Here is a 24284-nt window from a genome sequence, read left to right as displayed (position 1 = left end):
GCCATAGTTTACAGAAGTTACAAAGGATCAAACTGATCCTATTGTATGAAAGCCTTAGTCACCAGAGAGGCACAAAAACCCAACCATGACACAGTAAATACGGTCATCAGTAATTTGAGAAAACATGGAACCGTTGGGAAATAACTAAAACTGTCCGTTTTTCCAAAACTGAACAGAAAATGTTCAGGAAGGTTGCCAAGAGCTTGACAGCACTGAGGGAGCTGTAGGAATTTCTCGTTAGTGCTGGTTGTTTTCCACATGTGACAGCTATCTCCTGTTTTCTCCATATGTTCGGGCTGATGAGTGGGGTTGAAAGACAGAAGCATTTTCTTCCAAAGACAACATCTCTCCGACATAGCGGATGAAATCATGAACAGTTCTAAATGCCGCTTAGTTTTGACCCAAAACCTTCAAGTGTCTGCTAAGCAACTGAAGCTAAAGATAATCGAACTGTTCATCCCTGTGACTTCAAACATTTAGCAAAATTTGACCTAAGAATGGTTTCACCAGAAGAAAACATAAGTTTTTGAATGACCAAACCAGAATACAGGAAGAAAGCTGACAGAAAATCTGTGAGGTAGAAAGCTGTGGTCAAGATCATGTCATAACTATCTGGGCAAATATGATCAAGTCAAGCTGTGAGACAGACTACTGAAGGAAACTAAATGCAGGAATTGAACTAAATGTCAGGTGAACAATATTTTAGTTCAGCTGTGCTAACAGTGTTAACACCTACGCAACAAGGATATTATAAATCTTGCTTATTTATTTTAAAATTTTCTCTCTGCAACATTTGTTCACCACTTTATGCATTTTTACATCGTGTTCATCAAGTCCCGTTGAAAAGGGCCAGTATTATGGAAAATCTACTTTTTTGAGCTTTACATCATGTTATTCGCGCTTCAAAATCATACCTGGCATGTTACTTTGATTCTTTCATGTTTAAGAAATCCTTTAAATCTCACCTGGTACCCATTGTGCTTGGAGAAACTTGGTCTGCGAGCAAGTTTTCCACGTGCCTTTTCCACGAAGCTCGTCCTCAGAGCTGCAGAATATGAAGAGCTAAATCGGTTAAAACCTAGACGCGTACAGACGCGCGAGACCGACTGGCCCGCGCGCACAAATGGCAGCAGCAATTATCAAACACCTGGTGGGACCATCAACATGAATACGGGTCGGACAGCCTCTTTTTCTCAGTGAAATGATAAAAACGGTAAAAAAAAAAAAAAAAGGTAAAAACGTCTTCTTCTGTGGTGTTTACTGGCAGTTTACAGGCTTGGAGTATTATCGGCATCAACTGGACGGAGGTGTAATCCAGAAATTCAATGTATCCTTTAAAACCCTAAAATATCTATATTGTATAGGTAGTACGCATATAAATACTAAATCCTCTCAGCTAATTTTGTGTCTTTTAAATACTTAATAATTGCTTAAATTATTATATCTTGTGATTGATACTTTCCTAATAAATTAGCCATAGTTATTGAAATGCCTGTTACCCTTTCCTGATAAAAAAAAAAAAAACGTTATAAGAAGTTTTCTGTAGCAATGCTGTTGTGATGATGTGCTGAAGGCGGTGTGTCAGAAAGAGCAGGAATTTCTTAAAGAGACAGAGGCCCAAAGTCAAGGCGTTAAAATCCATCAATCAATCCATTGTTCAACACTCTTACCCCTAGTGGGTTCGCGACGGGTCCTGATGTCTATCTCCAGCAATCAACAAGCGACACCCTGGACAGGTCGTCAGTCCATTGCAGGACAACACAGAGACAGACTGACTGTGGGAGGTAGCCAGAGTACCCAGAGAGAATCAATCATCAATCAGTCAAATTTTATTTGTATAGAGCATTTCAGCAGCAAGGCATTTCAAGGTGCTTTACATAATTAAATAAAAAATAAAAACATCATGTGACATTGAATAAACAGTAAGAAAGAGAAAGAGATTTTGGAAAAAGAACAAAAAAAAGATAAAAACATACTTTTGTTATGGAATTTAGGCGCCTGTCGTCGCTGGACTCCGCCATCCGTTTAACACGGGTATTATCCAGGCCACGTCGCCTAACAGGACAAGGTCTCCAACCTTGCAGAGAACCCACACCTGCACAGGGAGAACATGCAAACTGCATGCAGAAAGACTTCCAGGATTTGAATCCAGAACTTTCTATCTGCAAGACAACAGTGCTACCAACTACCCGCTGTGCAGCCATGCATTAAAAGACAAAGTCAAATTTATTTTATGTCATGTTTGATATATACAGCATTTTTATGTATATATATCATCAGTTACTTTACTGTGAAATAAAAAGGCACTATATGACCAGAGACCGCATAATGCTGTTCATTTTAAGGGGTAAATTTGAATGCAGTGATGTGTAATTAGACACCTTATGAGAAAAAATACATAAAGCAAATCTAATAAAAGGTTCGTCTTCCAACAATTTGACTTCGTCCTCATCCAGCTGGGCCCCATAACTTCATTTCTCAGTGTGGGGTTAATTGTTAACACTTTGCTGTATGGAAACTTTACATTATCTGCATTCATTGTGAGGAGTATATAACACGAAGTGAGTACATGGCTGCAACCTATTTACCCTATAACATTTCTCTCTAGCTGCTGCTTACAATCATAAACAGTATTACTGTGGGAAATCTGCAGTAATTTTACATGGCAACACAAGGATTGGCAGCATGACAGCATGTGTCTTACTGCAGGATGGCGGAAAGCAAAAACTCTGCATGCATGAAAAAGCTCATTTCCTTCGACTTGCAACTGAACGAGTGTTAACAGGCTTTTATAGGAGGAAATAAACTTTAGATGTAAAATATGCCTGCCAGCACTTTTATTATCCTGCCTTGCAGTGAGTGGTGGACTTGGCTCAAGGTCATTCAAAGATTTCACAGCAAATCATTTCTCCAAAGACCTCCTCGGTTATCTCATTTCGCCTAACAGCTGTTCTGCGACCACAAGGGATGGGTGAGAGAGAGAGAGTTTCAGGACGGGAGAGATTAATCAAACACGAGAGGCACAGAGACGGGAAAACACGGCGACAGAAGGAGGACAGGCAGAGGCGCACCGAGAGAGACCATTCACACTGGTGAGTCTGTCCACACTCGCTTGATTGTGTCTGTGGCCAGCAGCGTGAGGAGGACGGTGGGAGGAATAAAACAATTAACATGAACAGCACTCTGGGGAATGTCGGTTACCTTGACGACAGTCGGCAAAGCCAAACAGACGGGTCCTTTCATAACATTTCAAAACAAACAGACATGTCTCTCATATTAATACTCTGGCTTTGGTAAGATGGAAGCATCCCCTCCAGTCAAAGTAAAAAATAAAAATAAAATAAATTCTTCCCTTGTATCTCATTTAGCTCTAATGCCTCTTATTTCACGTGCTTCTTTAACATAATTTTTATCTTTAAAAAGGATCAAATCAGCTGGTCTAAGGAATGTGGAGCTGATTAGACTCAGGAGAATAACAACAAAAAGGTTAAATTATGAGTGTTTATTCAGCCCACTTTTTAGACATGGTCCAAGTGTGTAAATGACTGCAAGCCAATTTGTAGATTTGTGCGGTAGGATGGGTGTGGCTCTTTTCAATTTATTCTCAGCAGTGTTTGATGAGCCAGCAGGTCCGCCCTGTGTTCTGGCAAAGGTGCTGATCCATAATCAGTTACAGAAGACCCTGAACAATGGTTTTGAATTGCATGTTCTTCCTTGCCAAAACCATTAAAAAAGAGCAATAAAACGTTTTCTTCTTTGCAACTAAAGTGCGAGCAGCTTTACCTTTAGCTTGTTCAAATGCCACACTATACACAGTATATGTGGTCTCCAAATTGCTCTAACTTAGGGGGGGGGGAAATCCGCTACGTGGTATCTCAGGTAAAAATGTGATTCCAACAACTTTATATTCAATATTTTGCTGCAAGGATTTGGTAAATATGACGACATCCCGTCATGCAACGTGAACTAAAGGAGTATGTCTGTCTTCCTCTGAGGAGGTGCTGCATTAAAAACAGACGTGTTCCTTATTTACATCACTCCAAACAGCTCAAAAGTCCTCTAAACATTATCCACAGAGTTACTGCTGCATCTACAAATCCCCCCAAAAATCTGCATCATGTAAAAGCATAAACATGCAAACAAGAATGCCTCCTCCTTGTTAGGACCTAAACAGATTGCAGGGGATTACAGTGAAATGGAAAAACAAGGATCATCACAAACATGGATATAAGCAACAAGGGTTTGTGGTCTTTTGTGGATCTCGTTGTCTAGGTAACATGTAAAACCGTCGGGGATAAAAACAGCAACATCTCACAATTGCTGCCAAACTATGCAGAGAAATATCTGAAATATCTTTGTTCCTTTCACTGTGATAGGATGACCTCATACTGAAAAGCCCTCTGAAGTAAATAGAAATAAAATTTTTATTGTTTTCACAATATGGAAGAATAGAGAACACCATTAAATAATGGCAAATGCGGGTTAACCTTCATTTATTAGCTTGTCTCTGAATAATAATATAGAGTAAACAGGCCTCATTGTCACAGTGTAATTTGTACTTAAAAAGCATGGTGTGAATTACTGGTGGGAAGGGAGATTTAACCTCATGCCTCCCAAATTAAGGTTTGGATTTCCCTAAAAGAAATAACAATAACAGATGTGTAGCTTGCATCCTGAAAATTGTTCTCAAAAAGGCCACAGAAAACTATTTGCTCAGGACCAGACCTGTTAATGTCTGCATTTTGTGGGCGCCAGATGTCAAAACAACCAAAACGTGTTAATATGTGTATCTGTGAGTTTCTACTTAGATTTGTTTTTAAGGCCAAGCACCATGATTCTCCATCCTTTGCTCAATGAACACCATGCTTCTCCCAGCATGGTGTTAATCATTAACGCCGTGCTGGGAGAAAATAGAAAAGATATTAGTCAGAATAATCTGTTTATCTAATTACTGGTATTACTCAAACAGGCATTAGAACAATGGGATCATAGAGATAATCCCATAGGATCTAATATTGGCCCATTGGGATCACAGGGATGAACTAGGTTTCTATTCCTGATTTTCAGACAGTTTTGCTCCAGAACACTGCTGGATGGGATCCCTTGTGCTCTAGATGTTAAAAAATGTAAACCCTTTGGGAAATTATAATATTTTGTTTTCCTAAACTATGAGCCTGCATTATAACTGCTTTTCCAAAGAAAAATGCTCGTCCCTGCCTCATTGTCACAGTGTAATTTGTACCCTGTCAGTAAGGAAGGCTAAAAAATGCCCAAAGATCCTCCTTTACGGTATTCAACAAAGAATCTCCTTACTAAACACTTTGCCTTTGAACAGATCTGTCCTTTTTCTTATTTAAATAACATTTCTCAAGTTTTAATGTAATTGTAACGCTTAATCCATATTCTGCTTTCCACGAGAATGCAAAACCAAATTTTCAAACTTATCCTTGAACACCCTGCGAAAGTGTTAGGATGGGTGGAGGCTCGGGCATCCATTAGTGCCTGGCTCACTTCCAGCAACCCTCTTGTTATTTCCTCTGCTCTCCCTTTCTCTCTGCTGGCAGCTCTTCCTACTGAAATCATTAGATAGAATAATATCCACTGACGGCCTGCATATTTTCAGCATGGGTGGTTCAAGTGGAAACACTGCCCACACTGGCATTCGAATCCCTCTTTGCCCACATCCAACATTCCCAACAGCAACAAGGCTGCTGTGATGCCAATGACATATAAATTACACCACTTGAAATTCTGGAAGTTTGGAGAAATACCTGCAAAGCACATGGTGGAGTAAACCAGGTGAAACTTTTGTTTTTCACTAAGCAAAAATGACCAACAATCAGCCACGTCCAAGTTTGATTGGAAACCACTCATGTTTTTGCATTACTTTTAGGAAATTTGACCAGATGTGGATGTATTTGTCACATGGATTTTAGAGTTTGCGTGATGAGTCACTTACAGATAATGCGCAGCATTTCAAATTTTTCTTCAAACACACACACACACGCACACACCCAAAAACAAACACATTCAAAAGCTTGGGTATCGTTTTCCATCCTCCTCTGTGCAGATTTATAGTTCCTCCCTTCCTCTTCAGTTCTGGCAGATGGCTCGGTCCAGCTGTTCGGTGAGCGGATCTCGATTTGAAAAGTAAAGCCTTCAAATGCACAACTTGAAAACCAGTGCAGAAACTCTGGGAGATATCCAGTTAATCCGTGTTGTCTTGTGCAATAATAACACTTTGGATGGTATATTTTAAACATTTTACATGTATTAATTCTAATGAATACAGCCAAAAAAAAAAAAAAAACTGTCGTTCAAAATATTTGAAAAATTACACAGGACTATCTAAAAGGATTTTAGTACAGAGATGTTATGGCCTAGACAATCATGAAGAAGACTGCTGACTCAGCAGCTGTGCAGCACAATGACGTCCACAAGGAAAATAAGTTACAAATACCTTTGGAGAAGGTGCTGAGTTTTTGACGAGCTGTACCCAAGCATATTAACGGAAAATTGAGTGGGAACAAAAAGTGTGACTGAAAAACCTAAAAAATAAATAAATTTAAAAAAATGCACCACAGTCACACACAATTATTTCACAATTAGCATTGTGAAATAAAAGTAATTTAAGAGTTTGGGGAATATTAGCAAGATGAGATGTGCAGCATGCGGACGTCCAAGATGTTTGGGATCCAATTTGAAGCAACAAACCGCAGACTAAAACATTCATTCTCTGCAAAACAATTTGGGGATTTTTGTGTGCAAGAAATAACAATAATAATAATAATAATAATAATAATAATAATAATAATAATAATAATAAACAGAACTACACAAACATACCGCTTTCTGTATGCTTTCATGAAAGTATATATTTTTAAAATGACATACCAAGAACAAATTAAAATACATCAATGCCTATCATAGTAACCCTATGTTGGGGTGAGAGAGGCAAAAACAAATGCATGTTTTTGATAACATTCGAACTTAAAAATGCACTTAAAAACTTTTTTTTTTGCATGACGAAAACCAATAACAAGCATAATTTGATGTAGCTGGGCTCAAACCAGGAAGCCTCGCCTGCTCCGTGCAGCAGTGATGTGATATCACATGACGACACTGGGCTTGGTGCTGCGCGCTCTGGATCCTCGTTGGCGGATGTGACACTCTGGAGATCAGGCAGACGGCAGGTCCTCCTCCAGCAGCGCACAATGATCCCGCTCATTCGCTCTGGACGGAGTTGCGCGTTGCGGACCGGAGCAAATGATCAGGACTCGACATAAAACTCTGACGCGTCAGTTAAACAAGGCGACTTAAAAAAAAAAAAAAAAAAAGAAAAGAAAAAAAAAAGCAATTTTGGAGACACCTATCGGTTCTTGTTTTATAGGAGTGTCTACCTGCGGTGGACTGAGGAGGGGTTGCTGCTTCAGCAACAGGCTCACCTGCAGAGGCAGGACCATGCGCTCCAGGGCTGCGCTTCCCCGGTAAGTCACATAGCAATGATGGAGATGTGTGGGTAATGAAAGATTGGATACTGAGAACTAAACTCGTCTATTTAGAAAGAGAAAAAAAATAGAAGAATAGTTTATTAAGTGAAAGAATGGTAGATTATAGCAGCGCGCTTTTTCTCGTTGTTATGAGCTTTATAGGTTGCAAGAAGCAAAGGGGGAAAATAAGGACGAGATGTGAATTTAAAACTCATAGCCATGCGTTGTGTCCCACTAATCCATTTACAACATCCCACCCTCCTCCTCTGTTCTCCCTGAAGCAACATGCTTCAGCTGCTCTTTATGGTTTAAGGTCAGTCCCTCAGGCCAGTTCAGGAATTTTCCCTCAGAGCCGATCTTCTTGTCGGTCGTGTTTACTGCGTTGAAACCAGTGGAAAGTTACAGCTGCAAATGTTCATCTCAGATCAGAATTCCTCAAGATTAAAAGCCCTCCCTCAACTCTCATGTATGTAATTAAAAATGTATGATGGAGTCTTCAGGAATGAGGATGTTTGATAAGGAGGGGGTCCACACATCCGGTCACAGTTAATCGCTTGTGTCTTGCAGAAATATTTGCTGTGACATTGCACATTTCACTTTTTTTTTTGACAGCGTGATTCACACACTCTCCGCTTCTCCACGTCCACACAGGTTTGCCTCCCTTTTGTGTCTCCTTTTCCTCCCCTCGGTTTTGTCCTCCTCTCCTCGGCGTCAGTGGGTTCTCCAGCGTATCCCTGTGGTCCTGCCGCAGCAGACAGAGGCTCGACCGACGCCGCAGTTTCTGAACGAGGCACGCCTGGACGTTGCTTCCCCCTGCGACCCAGAATGCCACAAGACAGCCCCTCGTCGCAGCTACTGGGATTTGCGGAGCCTTCTGGCCTACGAGACTCTAGACTCCAACGGCCAACTCACTGAGACCGCCATTGGGATTTATGGCTACAATCCCTATTCCAATACTAGTCCTGCTTACTCCTCTGGTTCCTCTGGTAAGGCCGAGCGGTCACATGTCAGAAGAAAACGGCAGATATTTGGACATGATGGTCGTTTTAGTATTGCGGGGCAGAACTTCCTGCTTAAGTACCCATTCTCAGTTGCTGTCAAACTGTCCACCGGATGTTCCGGTACTCTGGTGGGGGACCGTCATGTTCTCACAGCTGCTCATTGTGTTCACGATGGCAAAAACTATGTGAAAGGAGCCCAAAGGCTTCGGGTGGGCTTTTTGAAACCAAAGCAACGGGATGTACAACATTCACCTATTTATCTTCCCTCTAACTTTACCAACCACGTAGAGGGCGGCCCAGAACAGTACCCCCCACCTACCAACGACAAAATGAAGTTCCAGTGGATCAGAGCCAAGCGCACCCACGTTCCCAAAGGTTGGATTAAAGGCAACGCCAATGACATCGGGATGGACTACGACTATGCATTGCTGGAGCTGAAAAAGCCTCACAAACGCCGCCACATGAAGCTCGGGGTCAGCCCCCCGGCTCAGAGACTTCCCGGTCGTCGTGTCCACTTCTCAGGATTTGACAATGACCGCCCCGGACAGCTGGTGTATCGGTTCTGTCGGGCAGGCGAGGAGACGTCGGACTTGTTGTACCAGCACTGCGACGCTCAGCCTGGGGCTAGCGGCTCTGGAGTCTACGCCCGGATGTGGGATGGCCGGCGGCGGCGTTGGGAGCGCAAGGTGATAGGCGTGTTCTCCGGGCACCAGTGGGTGGAGAAGAAAGGGACGTCTCAGGAATTTAACGTGGCCGTCAGAATCACACCTCTTAAATATGCACAGATCTGCTACTGGATTAAAGGAAACTTTGTGGATTGCAGAGAGGGGTGAAGGGATAAAAACAAAAATGTACACAGGGGTGTAGCTACAAAAAAGAACTGTGCCAATCTCTAGGAACCTTTTCACATGTTGTGATGTTACAACCACAAATTCAAAAATGGTGCAGTTTTAAAAATGAATCTTTTTAAAAAAAAAAAATAGTGTGACATAAATGTATTCAGCCCCACTGACTCAGTCCTTTGTAGAACCACCTTTTATTACAGTTACAGATGCAGCAGAGATTTGGGTCATTACCAGCTTAGCAAACCTAGACACAGAAAATGTTGACTCTTCTTTAATAAAATGAGTCATATTGGAGCTAAAATTTGACAGGACCAATCAAACAGATACATATCCTTAGATTTAACGCATCGTAGCTCTGGCCACATGGTTATTTTATGGCTCTCCCTCCAGGGCGTCATTAAAAAAGTTGTCAGCTGCGAAGTTGTTCTCGAAAAAGTTACTTAACTGCATGTCTAGTCAATGTGGAACTAACCTCTATCCACAGCTCAACCCTTGTATTTTCCATTGGTTGGGCACTTAGAAAATGTCTGTGCGCCAGATGATTCTGAAGTTGGTTCAGAAATTTTCAAAAACACTTTTTAAAAAAAAGATGCTGGGCATGATTTGATCACCCCATGTTTGAAATTCTAAATATGTTTAGGTTTTGTTGGATCGTCTATAAAATTCTCCTTGTGAACCATAAGACTAGCAACAAACTCGTCAGCATATTTTAGTTCTTAATGTTTCCGATAAGTCCACAATATTTTTTCCCACAATATTGTTTATTTAAAGGGTGGACGTGTTACAAACAGAATGGTTAATCCGGGGGGGTATTTATGTTTGGTGAACCTCTTTCCCTGCCCCAACATTTCTCCAGTATTGCCCAGTATTTAGCTCCAACCTTCCCTGCACTGCTGAAAAAAAAAAAAAGAGACTGCCACCTCCTTGTTTCATCGTGGGGGGTTTTGTTTTCAAGGTAATTTACCAAAACAGTTTTCAACCACCAATTTTCCTTGTAACCCATAAAGTTACATTTCAGTCTCGTCTAACCAAAAAACCTTCGTTTGCCGTCTTTTATACATGACTTGTGGCAACAGTAGCTTTCTTCATCTTCTGGAATGCTATGCTAATAGTTGTCCTGTCAACAGCATTCTCCCACTTGTGCTGTGTTGTGCACACTTTTTTTTTTTTTCCCAAAAGGTTTTGAGAACTGTGCATCTTTTTACTCCTACATAATTATGAGCTTTACTCTGTTGGTGATAAGAAATCCCAGTTAAAAACATTGAGGTTTGTGATTGCAACGTGACAACACGAACAATTCAAGCCCTACGGATACTTTTGCGAGGCGATGCATTTCTTTTGGAGTGCTAGAAGCCAGAGGATTCCACATTTATGTTCAACACCGACACGGTAAAACAAATAACCTTCATGGTTTTGTCCCATTTCGGAGGAGGTAAAGTAAGCAATCAAAATCTCTGGTAATGACAAACTATTCAAACCTTTATTTTTATGTTCATCGTCGCACCTTCATTTACACCTCTAAAGTGCTATATATTTTTTAAAGAAGATTGTATTTGTTTTTTAAAAGATGATTGTGAACTATCAAAGTATCTATTAGCTTTCGTGATGTGAAATGCAAACTGATGGAGAGGAGACGTCTTTCCTTTCTTTGTTACAGTTATGTTGATTAAGAATGCACTGTCAAGACTTCTACTGAAAATCATACCTGTGGATGAATGTACGTCAGCTAAGCCAAAGTTGTAAACTGTATCTTGCACCTTCTTCTAGTTGACATAAAAGTTAATCAACAAGCATACATTATTTTTAACGCTAATGGAGTCTAATAAATGAATCTTTATTTTACAGGATGATTCGTAAAAACTTGTTTTCTCTGGGCCATGAATTATTGGAGCTTGTTGTATGGCGTCATCTCGTGGCGAAAAAAAGTACTGCATGCATCCGCAAATTTTAACTTGTCAGCTCAGTCTAGATTCAGATGAGTCTTGTGCTTTTCTAAAAATCAAAGACTACAAAAAATGTAATAAAGCAGATCCTTTAAAAAAAAAATTATATAACTCAACTGGTTTGAACATATTTACTTTATTTCAGGTGTCAAGAATATCCAGAAATGATTTGCGGAAGCTGAATACTGTCAAAAGCTGAGATATGAGGATCTGGTCCTATAACTTCCCCAGCTGTGACACGCTGAATACCCAGCAATTTGAACCTGGATCCTGGGATTTGGCACAAGAAACCATAAGAGAAACCACCCTCCCTACTCCCCAAATCTTATTTTCAGTTTGAAACAATTGAGTCACATTATCATTTTGTAAAATTTTATGTAAACTCATATAAGGTCAAATACATTTCACAGCAATGGGATCAAAAGGTGAACATGTAATCTGTCAACATACAGACGGATCGCTTTTTCTTTTATCGACCTACTTCGGAGTTGCCAATTGGAAGGGAGTATAGATAAAGCATTTAAGTAAACTAAACAGATGCAGAACCTAAAACCCTTAAGCAGTGTTACTCAGTTATGGACGAGTGAAAAGATGGGAGAACCACAACATTCAAAACCAGTATTTCAAATCACTGTGCTCTTAAGGCTGGTTGGAATCAGCTACACAAACATGCAATCTCAACAGAACCATTTCGTTGCCGATATTTACTACATTCGTGTGAAAAATGTGAAACACATAAAGCACCGAAGAGCAAACCTAAGAAGAAAACTGGCACTTGTATTTTGCATCAAGTTTAACCGAAGATTCGGGAGTTTCATTTCTCTCAATACTGAAGCTAACGAAGCCGGCAGCGCCGGAGCTCAAACAGAAAAAGCAACGAAGGACACGAGGCTGATCAATGAGTGAGACGAAACAGAAAGTGACCTTTGTTTGGAAACTTTGCATATAGGAACTGGAAATGTTACAAGAATATTTCCTGCCAGCTTTCACTTTGGCTTTCACTCCCAACCCAGTAGAAGCTTCTGGTAAATCCAGATCAATGTGTGATGACAGCTTTTTCGTGTTACAGTGGAAACAGGCGCTGGGATAGCCAAGAACACCACTTTACCCACCACATTCTCTACATTTTCTCCACTCTAACCCAACAAAACAGCCAAACTGGACTTAATACCGTTACAAGTTGTACCATCCTCCTATTTAATTCCCGTCCAGGAGTTAAAATGTTGTGGAAGCGACCTATGAAACAGAAACCTACAACGTCACAGAAAGTTGAATTTAGCAAGTCAAATGTAGGTCAGCCATTTGTCAGAGTTTTGGACTAAATAATGCACCTGTTGACGGTACGCTCTCCTGAACACCGCCGCATCATGTGAGCGCTACGGTTTGGCGACAGGCGGAGCTACAGCTGATGTGAAGCAAGGGGAAAAAAACATTTAGCGCAGTTCAACCAAGTTAGCTTTGTTTAAAGACTTCTAGGGTCCGTTTGCCTCCAGTTGCACTTATTTTGATATTACTGACAAAACCGAACTACTAAAAAAATATCTGCTTTAGAAATAGTTTGTCATTTTGAAACTGATGTATTTTTGGGTATAGTCGGATAAAAAAAAATCCACTGAGTTGATCAAATGAAACATGAAAAAGTCAGTACGGCCCACATTACAGCTGCATGCTTCAGCTTTATTTTGATTAAACTAAGGAATTTAGTTATGATCCCAAAGGAAACAAAATAAGTGACCTTTCCCATCGAACTCTGCCAATGAGAACATTTGGGCAAATTTACAAACTACTTTAAAAGCAGAATCTAAGGGCTGCCATAAATTGCAGCATTGATGCTGAAATGATCAAATCTGTTGCCTCCCAAAACACTGGCTGCCTGCGGAGAAAAAAGTCTGGGTTGAAGCAAAGAAAATAAAAATAAAAATTAAAAATAATAATAAGAAGAAACAACAATCTGGATCTCAGGCACAAATCTTTCCTCTCGTCTCGAGTTCCCCACTTTATTAACAGTTTAGGGCCACATCTGATGTGCGATTGGCCGCTTGCACTTGAAAGCATCTTTGGTGAAAGTCACCCCCAGGCATTCCCTGACTTCCCTGTCGTCTGGCAACAACGTAACAACATGCTAATGTCAGAGCGGTAATGCCCGGTGTAACACGAAATAGTATACAAAATAAAAATATTCTTTTAAATAGGCATATACAAACATCGCATTAAAAATAGAACCGTATCAAAAACACAGTTGTGAGTTCACAGTCTGCATCCCCTCCGGCCCACAGCTCCACGCTCAAGAGTTTGTAGGTGAGGTTTTTTTTTGTCCTTTTTACTGCGACTTGAGCCCCGAACCGTTGGAGGACAGAGGGTAGGAGTAGGCTTTGCCCAACACAATGCGATCTCGGAGAAGTTTAAAAAGCACGTAATAGTTGCAGAGGAGGATAAGGCCCAGGGACAGCGTGTGGTTCCAGCGCTCAGAGCGCAGCAGAGAGTATAGCTGGTACAAAACCACGCTGGACTCGATCCCGATCAGCAGGTTCAAGATCCGCAATGGCTTATGAAACAGGAACTGCAAGGACACACAGGAGAATTGAGAATAAAAATTACTTTGGGTCAAAATGACTGAGGGCTTAACAATTTCCGCTTTAAAATTAAGATGGGCATTTCATAAAACTGACATTTTGTGCTGCGTCTGCCGCCTCTTGTATATTCACAGGAGCAATTATTGGTGAGGATAGGAGAGTTTGTTCTAAACTATGGTGTGCTCATGCAGACCAGGCATAGATTTGTAAAAGCATTGAAGTGAAGACATGCTTCCTGCATGCTAGCTATCGCTTTCTGTTCTGGAACTACAAGATGAAGAGTGTGGAGCATTTCAGTATTAGCATCAGCATCGCTTTGTCCCGACTAGGACGGCATTAAACTTCACATGCTAGTGGAAAGTGTATCGGCTCAGAGGAAATTATAAACTGTCAAATAAAGCCATTTTACAAGAGCCCTTCCAAAACAGCTAAATAAAGCACAGCCCTGCTCCAACATGCTCACTTTGAATTGTGTTTTTTTTTTGTGCTACCTGTGGACCCGGGGTATTTTGTAATATCTGTGAACATTTCAGAGCCTGTGGAGATGCAGGAATTTTCAGAAATAAATTGAAAATGTTCTTGTGAAGTGAGCAAAACAAATTTTGTAATTCTCATTTTAATTGTTTGGCTGTTTTGAAAATTCAGGGTAATTTACTACATTTTTTATTAGATGTTTGTGCTTTTTCTGTGTCTTCCAAAGACTATGAATAAACAACAACACTAAAAGTTGCACATTAACTCAAATCCACGATCTGAGCAGGTTTCCTGTGGGTCTCCAGTGCATTAAAACCTTATTGTTAAAACTTTAAACTCAAGTTTTGAAGTGGAAAGTACAGAAAGTGATATTTAGGTTACATTCAATTCACAATTATTGTAAAGATGCTTAGTTATTTTTTTAATTCTAAAATAAATTTTCTTTTAAAAAATATATGAAGCTTAAAATGTAAGTATTTTTTTCACAAATTTAATCCACCTTACATTTGTCTGTTTTGACTTGGATTTTCTTTTCAAAACGTTGCCATAGTTTCTGCTTGTCACATAAATAATACACATTCTGTCACACAACCATCAGACATCCACTCATCAACGTTGATGATAATAAATAGTATTATTTCAGATGACCTTATTTTTTTTAAATACATTGGGTTTTTTTCCCCCTTTGACGTTAAGCAGGGCCATAATTTGAAGGCCGTGGTCCATCATGTGGGTGAAGTTTTATTTGCGTTTTATAATCTCTTCATTGTCAGAACTTCTTGTACTGGAGAAGCATTTGACAGAGCACATGCACTGTGTGCAGAGGCTGCAGACCTTGCTGCAGCTCGAATCCCATTTACTGAATTTTTTTTTTACCCTTTGTCTCCCCTTTATGTATAATCAACTAAAACATCCAGAAAACAAAACAAAAAAACCTTGTACTGGACACACAGCACTGTCAAACGAATTATTCCCTTTACAGATTTCTTCTACTTTTGCTTTTGACTTGCACAGAGACAGAAATTGTTGCACTAACTGAAGCAGAACCATCTATTTTGCAGTTGATGACCCCACAGTAAAACATCACCTTTCTATCCACTTCATTCAGTTCCCAGCAAAAATATTGGTAAATTGTAAAATTAGGCAGGAATTAAACATGTTTATGGCTCCATCCATCTATTTTCACACATTTGGCCTCCTTTCTCCAAATACACAGGACTTCATAAGAAGATATGCAACTAAACTGACTTTACATGTTCACATTAGGGAAATTCATTAAACTAAATACTCTATTGTTTTGTTTTGTTTTTTTTTTAAAAAGGGAACTGGTAAAATAAATTGGATTTTTAATTAACTTTGTGCCTTCTCTGATTACCTTACAGTTCACCACGTGTTGGGGGAAGCTCAAAAGGGCATGCATTCAGTTTTTTGTGGTTATGCTCATGTAGATAAAAGGACCCATTTTCATCAGTATCAAATGTTGGCCGAATACAAATTTACAAAAAAAAAAAAAACAATCCTCACTTCCCCATTTCAGGTTTCTTTCCAAGAACACATGAATATGTAACTGGGTCCGACTAAACAAAATGAGATACTCACATAAAACCTTGCATGGGAAACATCAGAGGGAAGCGCAACATTATAGGATCCAACAGCCTTGTATAGACATCGACTGTGTCGTACCAACACCCCCTGAGGCCAAACGGTGCTTTCTGACCACCTGAAAGACAACCGGCACAACACAAACCACAAACAACATCAGCTTCATTTGTCTCTGTGACAACAACAATGGGCGTGTGCATGTGTGTGCGTGTGTGTGTTTATTGGACACCTACACATGCTGAGGTGTGTTACTGTATGAACCGTGCTCCAGTTTCTGCCAGCGGCCCAGGTGAGCCGCCGAGCGATGGAGCAAGTCGCAGTAGCTGGGAGGCAGCAGTTGGCTCATCAGCATCACAAAGGCGTTTATCCACACCATAATCAGATGCTCACAAGACCAGCGCATGTCATAGTACTGTGTACTCTGTTGGGAGGAAGGGAATGGGGTTAGTTTCAACTTGGCACAAAATGAAGGTACGGTTACTGAACAAATGGAAGGCTAGGTACGAAACGGACGAAAGAAAACACCAACCTTGACGAAGCAGAGAGGCAAGAAGGCTACATAGTAAGCACTGAACAGTGAGTTGAATAGCACTTCTTTGATCCGCCGGTTGAAGTCGCTTTTCAGCTCCTCCACTTCTGCTCGAATCAGCTCGGGCGTGTCCGAGTGTATGTGCTGCGGGCAGGTGTGAGTGGGCATGTGTGGGGGGCTGGAGAACTGTTCTCTGATGTTCTCCCGCAGCAGGAAGAGGAAGTCGCGAGGTCGGAAGAGCTGGGACTCCGCGAGGTCGGCCTGCTGGTGCTCGGCGGGGTACTCGCAGTCAGATCCCGGCGCCGGGCTTTTGCCTCCTTCCTGATGGAAGCAGCAGAGTGGGACGTACACACCAAATCTGAAGAGGACGGCGAGTGAAGCGAGAGCGGAAAGCAGAGAGAGGATGAGATTCACATTATGTGTGACGTGAACACATCATGAATCTTTAAAATGTTGAGAGACATGGAGGGAGAGCAAATTGCATTTTCTGGTTCCATTAGCACATTAAACGGAAAGACTCTCTGGCATTACTGAACTGTTGTGGATAAGCAGATCAATCATCAGCTTTGTTAATCTTTCCTTGTAAAGATTTCTGATGAAGATACGTTTTTACTAGAAAAGGCAATTTATCAGATGTAGCTGTGAAAATATGTTTTGTTTTGCTTAGCTAAGTGGTTAAAGGACAGTAATGGGAACAGCGCTGAACAGAAGTCTTGTTCCAAGTAATCTAATCCAATTCAGGCTTCACTGAAGTATTTTAGATTCTGGACTGAAGGTGATTAAGTGTAGACACGTGTAGTTAATCACGTAATGAATTCAAACAAACGGAATAATTTCCATTTACATGATTTATTGTTTTCTCGTTTCTTTCTATCAAAAACTGGATAACAAAAGTCTTCAGTCTGCTGCTTTGGTTTCAACTAAACCTTTTTTTGAAGGACAAATTTATCTACCGATACTTCATAAGTAATTGTATTTGTCGTTTCTGTTGCAATAACAAATGTTGGATGATTAAAATGTCTTCCAGTTCCAGTGCTAAATGTTCATTAAGATTCAAATGAACTGATTTTTGAGAATGAGTTCCTGGATTATTTTGCCATTACTACTGTCTTACTTCAAAACAACAGTATTATCATTTATCGCAATAACTTCTGGCACAATTTCTCATCCAGCAAAATTCCTTGTCATGACAGTCCCAATTCCACTGGTGGAGCTGAGAGAGGAAGTGTGTGTCTGCGGGGTAATCCGTGACGGGGAGCTTTGTGAAAACAGGCTCCACTTTGAATGAGCAAGCGTTTAGGCAAAAGAGATTAAAGGATTCCTCAAACATGTAAGAAAGAATCAAAGCAACACTTGTACGTTTTTAATCAGGGAGTAACATTATAACATATGAGGTTCTAAAAAGGGGATTCTATATTATACCCTCCTTTAATAAGCAGTCTGATGGCAGACTTTCTGACTTTACTTCCCTACATTCAGTGTAAATGTCTGAAATTAAATATTAGACGAGCACAGTGCTCTGGACAGCGATCCGCTCTGAGGACTCACGGGTATCCCAGGAACAGAAGGTTAAGGACAGAGTGGTTCCTGCACAGGTTGACCAGCGTCCAGCAGAGCACCCAGCCGCACATGGTCAGCAGGCTGAGCCGGGCTGTAATAAGTACTATGTAGCGGAACAGGGACCCTCCGCTGCTCTGAGACACCTGAAAAAAGAAAAGTAAAGTGATCCAACAACTACTTTGCAATCATCAAAAAGGTACATTTTGCAGCTTTTGTATTAGAGCGCTGAACACAGCATGTTTACCTCTGACACAATGGTCCAAACAAGCCTCCTGGCTAACATAACAGTGATGAAGATAGCCAGGTGGTAGTCCATTAGATGAAAGTTCTACAAGAAGAACAGAGTTTGGTTTGTTTCTTAAAAAAAAAAAAAAAAACTTTTCCTGCTCATCTCTGGTGTTCTACATTAACTGAACTAATGTCTGTGCAATCTCACGAGTGAGGTAGAGGCAGCCGGATGACTGTAGGGGTACCACCACACCGTCCTGTAGATGTTGATGTACTGGACGAATAAAGCAACCAACAGGTAGAGAAAGAGCAGGAACTCAAACAGGAAGCTGCCGTCCAACGGCAGCTCGGGGATCCGCGAGTGACGGACCGGCTCCGGAGTGATGAGAGTAGAAATGGGCGGAGCAGACAGACCCACCGAGTTACTGCTTCTGAAAGAAGTCCAAGCAAACAGTGCATTTCAGTCAAACTGCACCTGCGGCAAATTGTAGAGACTAGAACTCCCCAAAAGATTTAGTTAAATTTCCACTTCCTCACTGTTAGGTCTGAAAACCTACAGCACTAAAATACCTACAGAAGAGAACCACAGACGACGTTCATTATGTTTCAATCAAGCTTTCGCGAAAGGAGAAATCGCAGCGTACGGCTCCTGCGAGCCATTCACTGCGGGTTCTGAACTCTTTCAGTCAGAGCGTGTCTTTTATTTTCAGAGAAGGGGGAGAGAAAAACAAAAGGCAAGTTTTGTCTCTACACACAGGTTGTCTAGTCCTTTCTCACGAGAACGATTTCTCCCAAGGACGGCGAGAACAATGTTAGAGATAATCGTGCTGCAGAGACATTCTGTGAGAGTGGGTCAAAAGTTTTCAACACAGCAGTCGAAAGTAATACAAGAATACTATAGTAAGAGTGATAAATGCAAAACTACTAATGTAAGAGTGACAACACAAAATAATTCTAACACAAACAGTGAGAGAAAAATGAAATACTAGAAACATGAGCATGTGATTTAATAATCCTCACAGCTTCATTTAGACATGCCGGAAAAAGTAATGGAATGCTCAGTGAAAGCAGTACTTACTAAAAGACAATTACAGAATTGAGGGTTTCTTTAAATGTTTCATAATCATAATTTAAATGAGCATGAAAAGATTTACAGAGCGGATAACAAAAAGTTAACATTACCCAAGTTCAACAAGTTCATTTATCAGTGTGCTAAAGTTTTTTTCACAGCAAAAATCTACAATTTTTCTGTATCAAATTTCTAGACTTTGACTGTCCTTTTTATGAGAGTCGAGAACAAAATCTTGAACTTGAACTTGCTTCAATAGCAGTGGGATCCTATTATGAGATTCTCCACAATACTGAAAAATGAAATGCTAAATTTGGTGTCAGATTTTCAATGTGGTGAGCTACTTCACTTCTTTTGTGGGATTTGGTTGGTCTGCCATTACCTTGAAACCTACTGCACACCTTCTCGTGACCCTGACAACAATACATTTAATATTTGAAACAAATCTGCAATTTCAGGAGGATCCTAAACATCCTAGAGGCCGAATAGTTTCATCTCATTCTGGTGTAAAGTGATCTTCATATCCAGGACCTCCAGGTCTGGCTCGATGCGTCTAAAAGTTCAGCAGCTTTTAGATGCGCCGCCGCTTCAACACAGCTGAGTCAAATAATGAGGTCATCCGCAGGACTCTGGAGAATGACTGCATACAGGCGGTGATTCATCGATTTGATTCAGGTGTGTTGGAGCAGGGATGCAGCTAAAAGGCGCCAGAGCTCGAGGCCTGGATGTGAAGACCTTTGAAGTTCAGTCGACAACTCCTCCATCTGTCCTTGTAGTTCGATGGACAGAAAAATCTCTGCCTTATTTATTTACAAACTGGTTAGAAACCACCACGAGACTGTGACTAATTACTTCTCAAGAACAATGTTACCTGGTCGAACAAGTTCAACTGCAACCACGATATTGAAGAGCGTGTCTGAACTGATCATTTGAAAGCTACATGTGTTAAAACTAACATAATCTGCGAAACGTACAAATTATACTCCAAGTTATACAGGGTCAGACTAAACTCTGGAATAACAGAATGTTATTTTGATTTTGAAATTTCTCCATTTGCATCATGGTGGCCGACCAAAGCTGGTGACTGTACAAAGGTTCGACAAGCAGAGCGTTTAAAACGGAGAACGACAGGAGAAGAAACTTCCATTAAGAAGTCCTGACCGAGACGCAACGATGCAGCGACCGTCCTGAGACACACCTGTGGTTGCTGAAACACCGTCAACGCATGAAGGGTTTCAAATGTGGAAGTTGCCACAGTGACGAGAAGAAACTCATCATGCAGATGGCTGAGGGATTATTCAAAACACATCCACTTATCTGTTTCTTAGTTAAAAGAAAAGGATGCCAAGCTGCTGGTTAAATATCAAATTCCAATCATTTTTTGTGAACAGGGCCAAAACGTGTTGTATGACAGGTTCAAATTATAGCAGGGCAGGTTTTCATATGTAGGTCTTTAGCAAAATATGATTTATTGTCAGAGACAGAGATGGTAGCAGCTGGATAGTTTGGCTAAAATGACGTCACATAGCAACAAATGTTTGCCTTGGAAACAACAATTCAGATTTTTGCCACTAATCTACTTAATAACTTCACTCAGCAGGAGGAAAGTTGTAGTTTTCAATATTTTTTTCTTTACAGTTGTGAAAATTTTAAATCAGAATTTTGTAAAACCAAAGTCAGCTTGTTTATGTTTTCCTCAATCAATCAATTAAAATATTATAAAAGCTCTTTAATTCATTTTCCTGCAAAGAAAAAACTCCTTGTGTCAACACAGCAAACACTGCCTGGACACAGTTTGTGTTTTACACCTTTTCCTCCACTTATTGACAGTGCTGAGCTCCATGTCCTAAACAAAGTCCTGTTACAGCAGCTCTGAGTGTCCTCCAAGCTGCATGTGTGCATTACCTGTTCCTGAGGCCCATGCCATTGCTGACGCTGCCTCCGACCAGAGTCTGCAGGGACGGCAGAGAGGAGCGACTTAGCTGCTGTCTGCTGGGACCCCTGCGGCCTCCTGGCATGGTCGCCAGTTACCGTTCCTCTTAAAAACCCACCATGTACTTCAAGGTCACTGCAGGGTGTAACGAGAAAAACAAAAAGCTCAATTAAAAAAAGAAAAACGGGAAGGGTAAACAGATCATAAAAAAAATGCAATTGAAAACCAGCAAACCTGAAAGGTAAACAGTATCTGACATTTAAACGAGATGTAATTAGCGCAAGGACGCGAGACATTAACTTTACAACCTATATGTAATAAGCGCACGGTCGAGAAGTTAATTAAGAGAGAAAAAATAAGCTGCACAGATGCTCCTGTTTACCAGTGAGCGGGTTCCCAGTTGTTAATGCACTTATATGTCATCACTGTAAAAACTAAACGTCACATTTTGAGAGGAACGGTAACGGTGAAAACACCACCATGATTAAATATGACAAGATTTTCTACAGAACGAACTATTTAACTTTGGCGACTGCCTGTAACTATTTTCACGTTCCTAAACAAAAATAAACACCGTAAATCTGCCACACCATGGCAAAAGTTCAGGAAAAGAAATACTTAAGAGCATTTTGTGAAAGTAGATTGTGTGGTTTTTTTTTTCCTCTTAGTTTTGGATTGTTATATAAACAAAGATCTTGACTACAACATCATAAAAACAAAGAGATTTACACCAGAACTACACGAGTTTCAGCTCAGCTTGGCAACAGACCGGTGTAGATTTTACAGACCAAACAAAGCAGCTTTCTGCAGAGGGAGCTTCATTGAAACCATGTTTGTTTCTCATGTCGCTACCGACACCACCTCATCCAAAGCCTCTCTTATTGCGACATCCCTGGTTTTTGTCAAATAACATCTTAGTGACACAAACGGAGCGATCCCCAATTCTCAGCGGATAAAAAGCAGCTCTGTCTGTCTGGCTGAAAACAACTGGCTAAAAGGATTGTAAAGTTAACTTTAAAAATAATAAAAAAAACTGACCAATACAGGAGCAATTTATCTTCATTGTGTTATCTATAAAGTGCCATGTGTCTGACAGAACAAAACAAAAAAAAAAAAAAAAACTTTATTACAGTAGGAAAGTTACAAGTATATTAATCAGTAATGTGCTGCATTTATAGAGCAAGCAAAAAACACAGTAAAATATCTGACTGGAACATAGACGACAATTATGCGGGCACTTTAATTTTTGGAAAGTCTGCAGGTTATTAAAATACTGCAAAGTTCAGAAGCTGCCTTAAATATTTTTCAGCCTCTTTGGCACCAAACGTGGCACTTTATTAAAACAATGAACTGTGTGTCACAATTGATGGGGACTTATTACTTATCTTAATTAAATTTTAATTAAAAGTGCTTCTTCCAAACCAAATTTAAAAGCTCCAGCAAAAGCAAAATCAACTCACATAATAAAAATAACATAATTGACAGTCTCTATTAATGGCAACAAAATTTATATTACGTCCATGTTAAAAAAAGCAAAACAACAAAACTGTATGCCTGATCTCTGAAATGCTGCCCAAGTTGAAAAAAAACAGTGTGTAAAAATAAATCCTCTATGCTCATATTTGAATGAGTTCATCTAAATTGAATCTTAATATATTTACGGTCGTCGTTTTTCACTAGGGATGTAAGACGAAGAAAAACAGACTTAGGAAATCATTCATAACTTGTTTCTTCCTCTCTTTTACCTCTGGAGTATTTCCACTAAGTAGACTTGCCCTTTCTCAGGCAACTGATTGAACCTGTGACTGACAACCAGTAAAACATCACAAATTTATGCGTCAGACAACGCATTTAAAAATATGTGAATATTAGGACGCATAAGAGGCAGCACCTCTTAATTAGGTCAAGTTATGAGCAGCAGATTTTTGTTGTAGTGGTGCAAAGGTCATTTTTTAACGGAAAAAGTAATCTACAAAAATAAACTGAAGTGTGTGTTTTAATTAAATTAAGTTGTGCTTGTTGCGTTTCCATGCTACTGTCTAGACTAGAAAACAAAAGTGGTAGAAATCAGATTTTTAAACTGTGGTGTTCACTTTGCCACAGAGGAACACAGAAAATCATTTCTGCCTGAAACCGTCAGGCTTTTTACTCTGAACTTATTCATAAATTATAGATTAACATATTTGCGTACATGCTTATTTATTTACATTAAGTCATATTGAATTATCTCATCACTCTTAGGTGTGTATATATATATATATATATAACTTTATCTCCTTTGGTTATATTTGTATCATTAATATTTATACGTTAGGAGTACCTTATCAACAAATAAGCAATTTCCCCTTGGGGATCAATAAAGTATATTCTATCTATTTATTTTAGATTACCGGTAGCAGAACTAATAAGAACATTTTGCTGGAAATTTCCAGGTAAATCTGAGCGTATAGTGTACAAATACTGGCAGCTGCCTTAGTTGAGTCCAAATTCCCTCTTAAGTCCCAACTTCAGTGTGAAATTCAAAAACTAGCAGGACCTGCAAATTGTTTTCCTCGGCTGCTTCGGAGCAATGCAAGCTAGCAATGAACTTTTCTGCATTTTGTATTTTTAAACCCTGTAGCAAAATGTTCACTGAGGAGGTTGTATAATATTCAGAGTGTGACCAAGACAAATAAATCTTTTTTTTTTTGGTCATTTAATCACACGATATGCACAGTTAAGGTCTGCCCGGGCTGCAATAAATGGTAGCTAATCATTTAAGCACCATGCACTCAGGCTCTTGGTGCCTGTAATATGTGTGGTGCCGTGGCAGTTTAATGCAGCGTAAAGCGTTTTAGAAGGCAGAGAGGTGGCGGTGGTCAAGTCGTTCAGAAAATATAGGTGTTAGCCAGAACTTCCCACTTTTTTTAATTAAAAAAAAAAAAAAAAAAAAAAAAGTAATGGAGATAGAAATATTTAAATCATTATTTTCTAGCAGTTGAACAGAAGAGTCTCTGGTCTGTTTGCTATTGAACACTTTTTATCCATCTCAAGGTAA

At 40.0% G+C, this 24284-nt stretch overlaps 2 protein-coding genes across 4 annotated transcripts in view; one reads left to right on the top strand and one right to left on the bottom strand.

Moving 5' to 3' along the window:
- The first annotated feature begins 7127 nt into the window (after positions 1-7127).
- LOC103462018 (serine protease 23-like) lies at positions 7128-11183 on the top strand. Its single transcript, XM_008404476.2, has 2 exons — positions 7128-7487; positions 8142-11183. The coding sequence occupies exons 1-2, from the start codon at positions 7462-7464 to the stop codon at positions 9322-9324; spliced, it is 1209 nt and encodes a 402-aa protein (XP_008402698.1). The 5' UTR covers positions 7128-7461; the 3' UTR covers positions 9325-11183.
- Positions 9467-24284, bottom strand: part of tmem39a (transmembrane protein 39A) — a 16393-nt gene continuing 1575 nt past the window's right edge. For 2 of the 3 annotated variants that reach the window (XM_008404474.2, XM_008404473.1), the window contains 8 exons: positions 21220-21382; positions 18454-18676; positions 18262-18345; positions 18006-18160; positions 16458-16815; positions 16162-16349; positions 15926-16046; positions 9467-13839 (listed from right to left, as the gene is read on the bottom strand). In XM_008404474.2, the coding sequence (XP_008402696.1) occupies positions 13600-13839; positions 15926-16046; positions 16162-16349; positions 16458-16815; positions 18006-18160; positions 18262-18345; positions 18454-18676; positions 21220-21332 (1482 nt within the window). In that variant the 5' untranslated portion in view covers positions 21333-21382 and the 3' untranslated portion in view covers positions 9467-13599. Of the gene's footprint in view, positions 13840-15925; positions 16047-16161; positions 16350-16457; positions 16816-18005; positions 18161-18261; positions 18346-18453; positions 18677-18819; positions 18926-21219; positions 21383-24284 lie in introns of those variants that run through there. The other variant, XM_008404475.2, reaches the window with a different exon arrangement.

Source organism: Poecilia reticulata, linkage group LG3 (genome assembly GCF_000633615.1).
Source record: "Poecilia reticulata strain Guanapo linkage group LG3, Guppy_female_1.0+MT, whole genome shotgun sequence".
NCBI classification, from domain to species: domain Eukaryota; kingdom Metazoa; phylum Chordata; class Actinopteri; order Cyprinodontiformes; family Poeciliidae; genus Poecilia; species Poecilia reticulata.
This window is presented reverse-complemented; position numbering and strand designations above follow the sequence as displayed.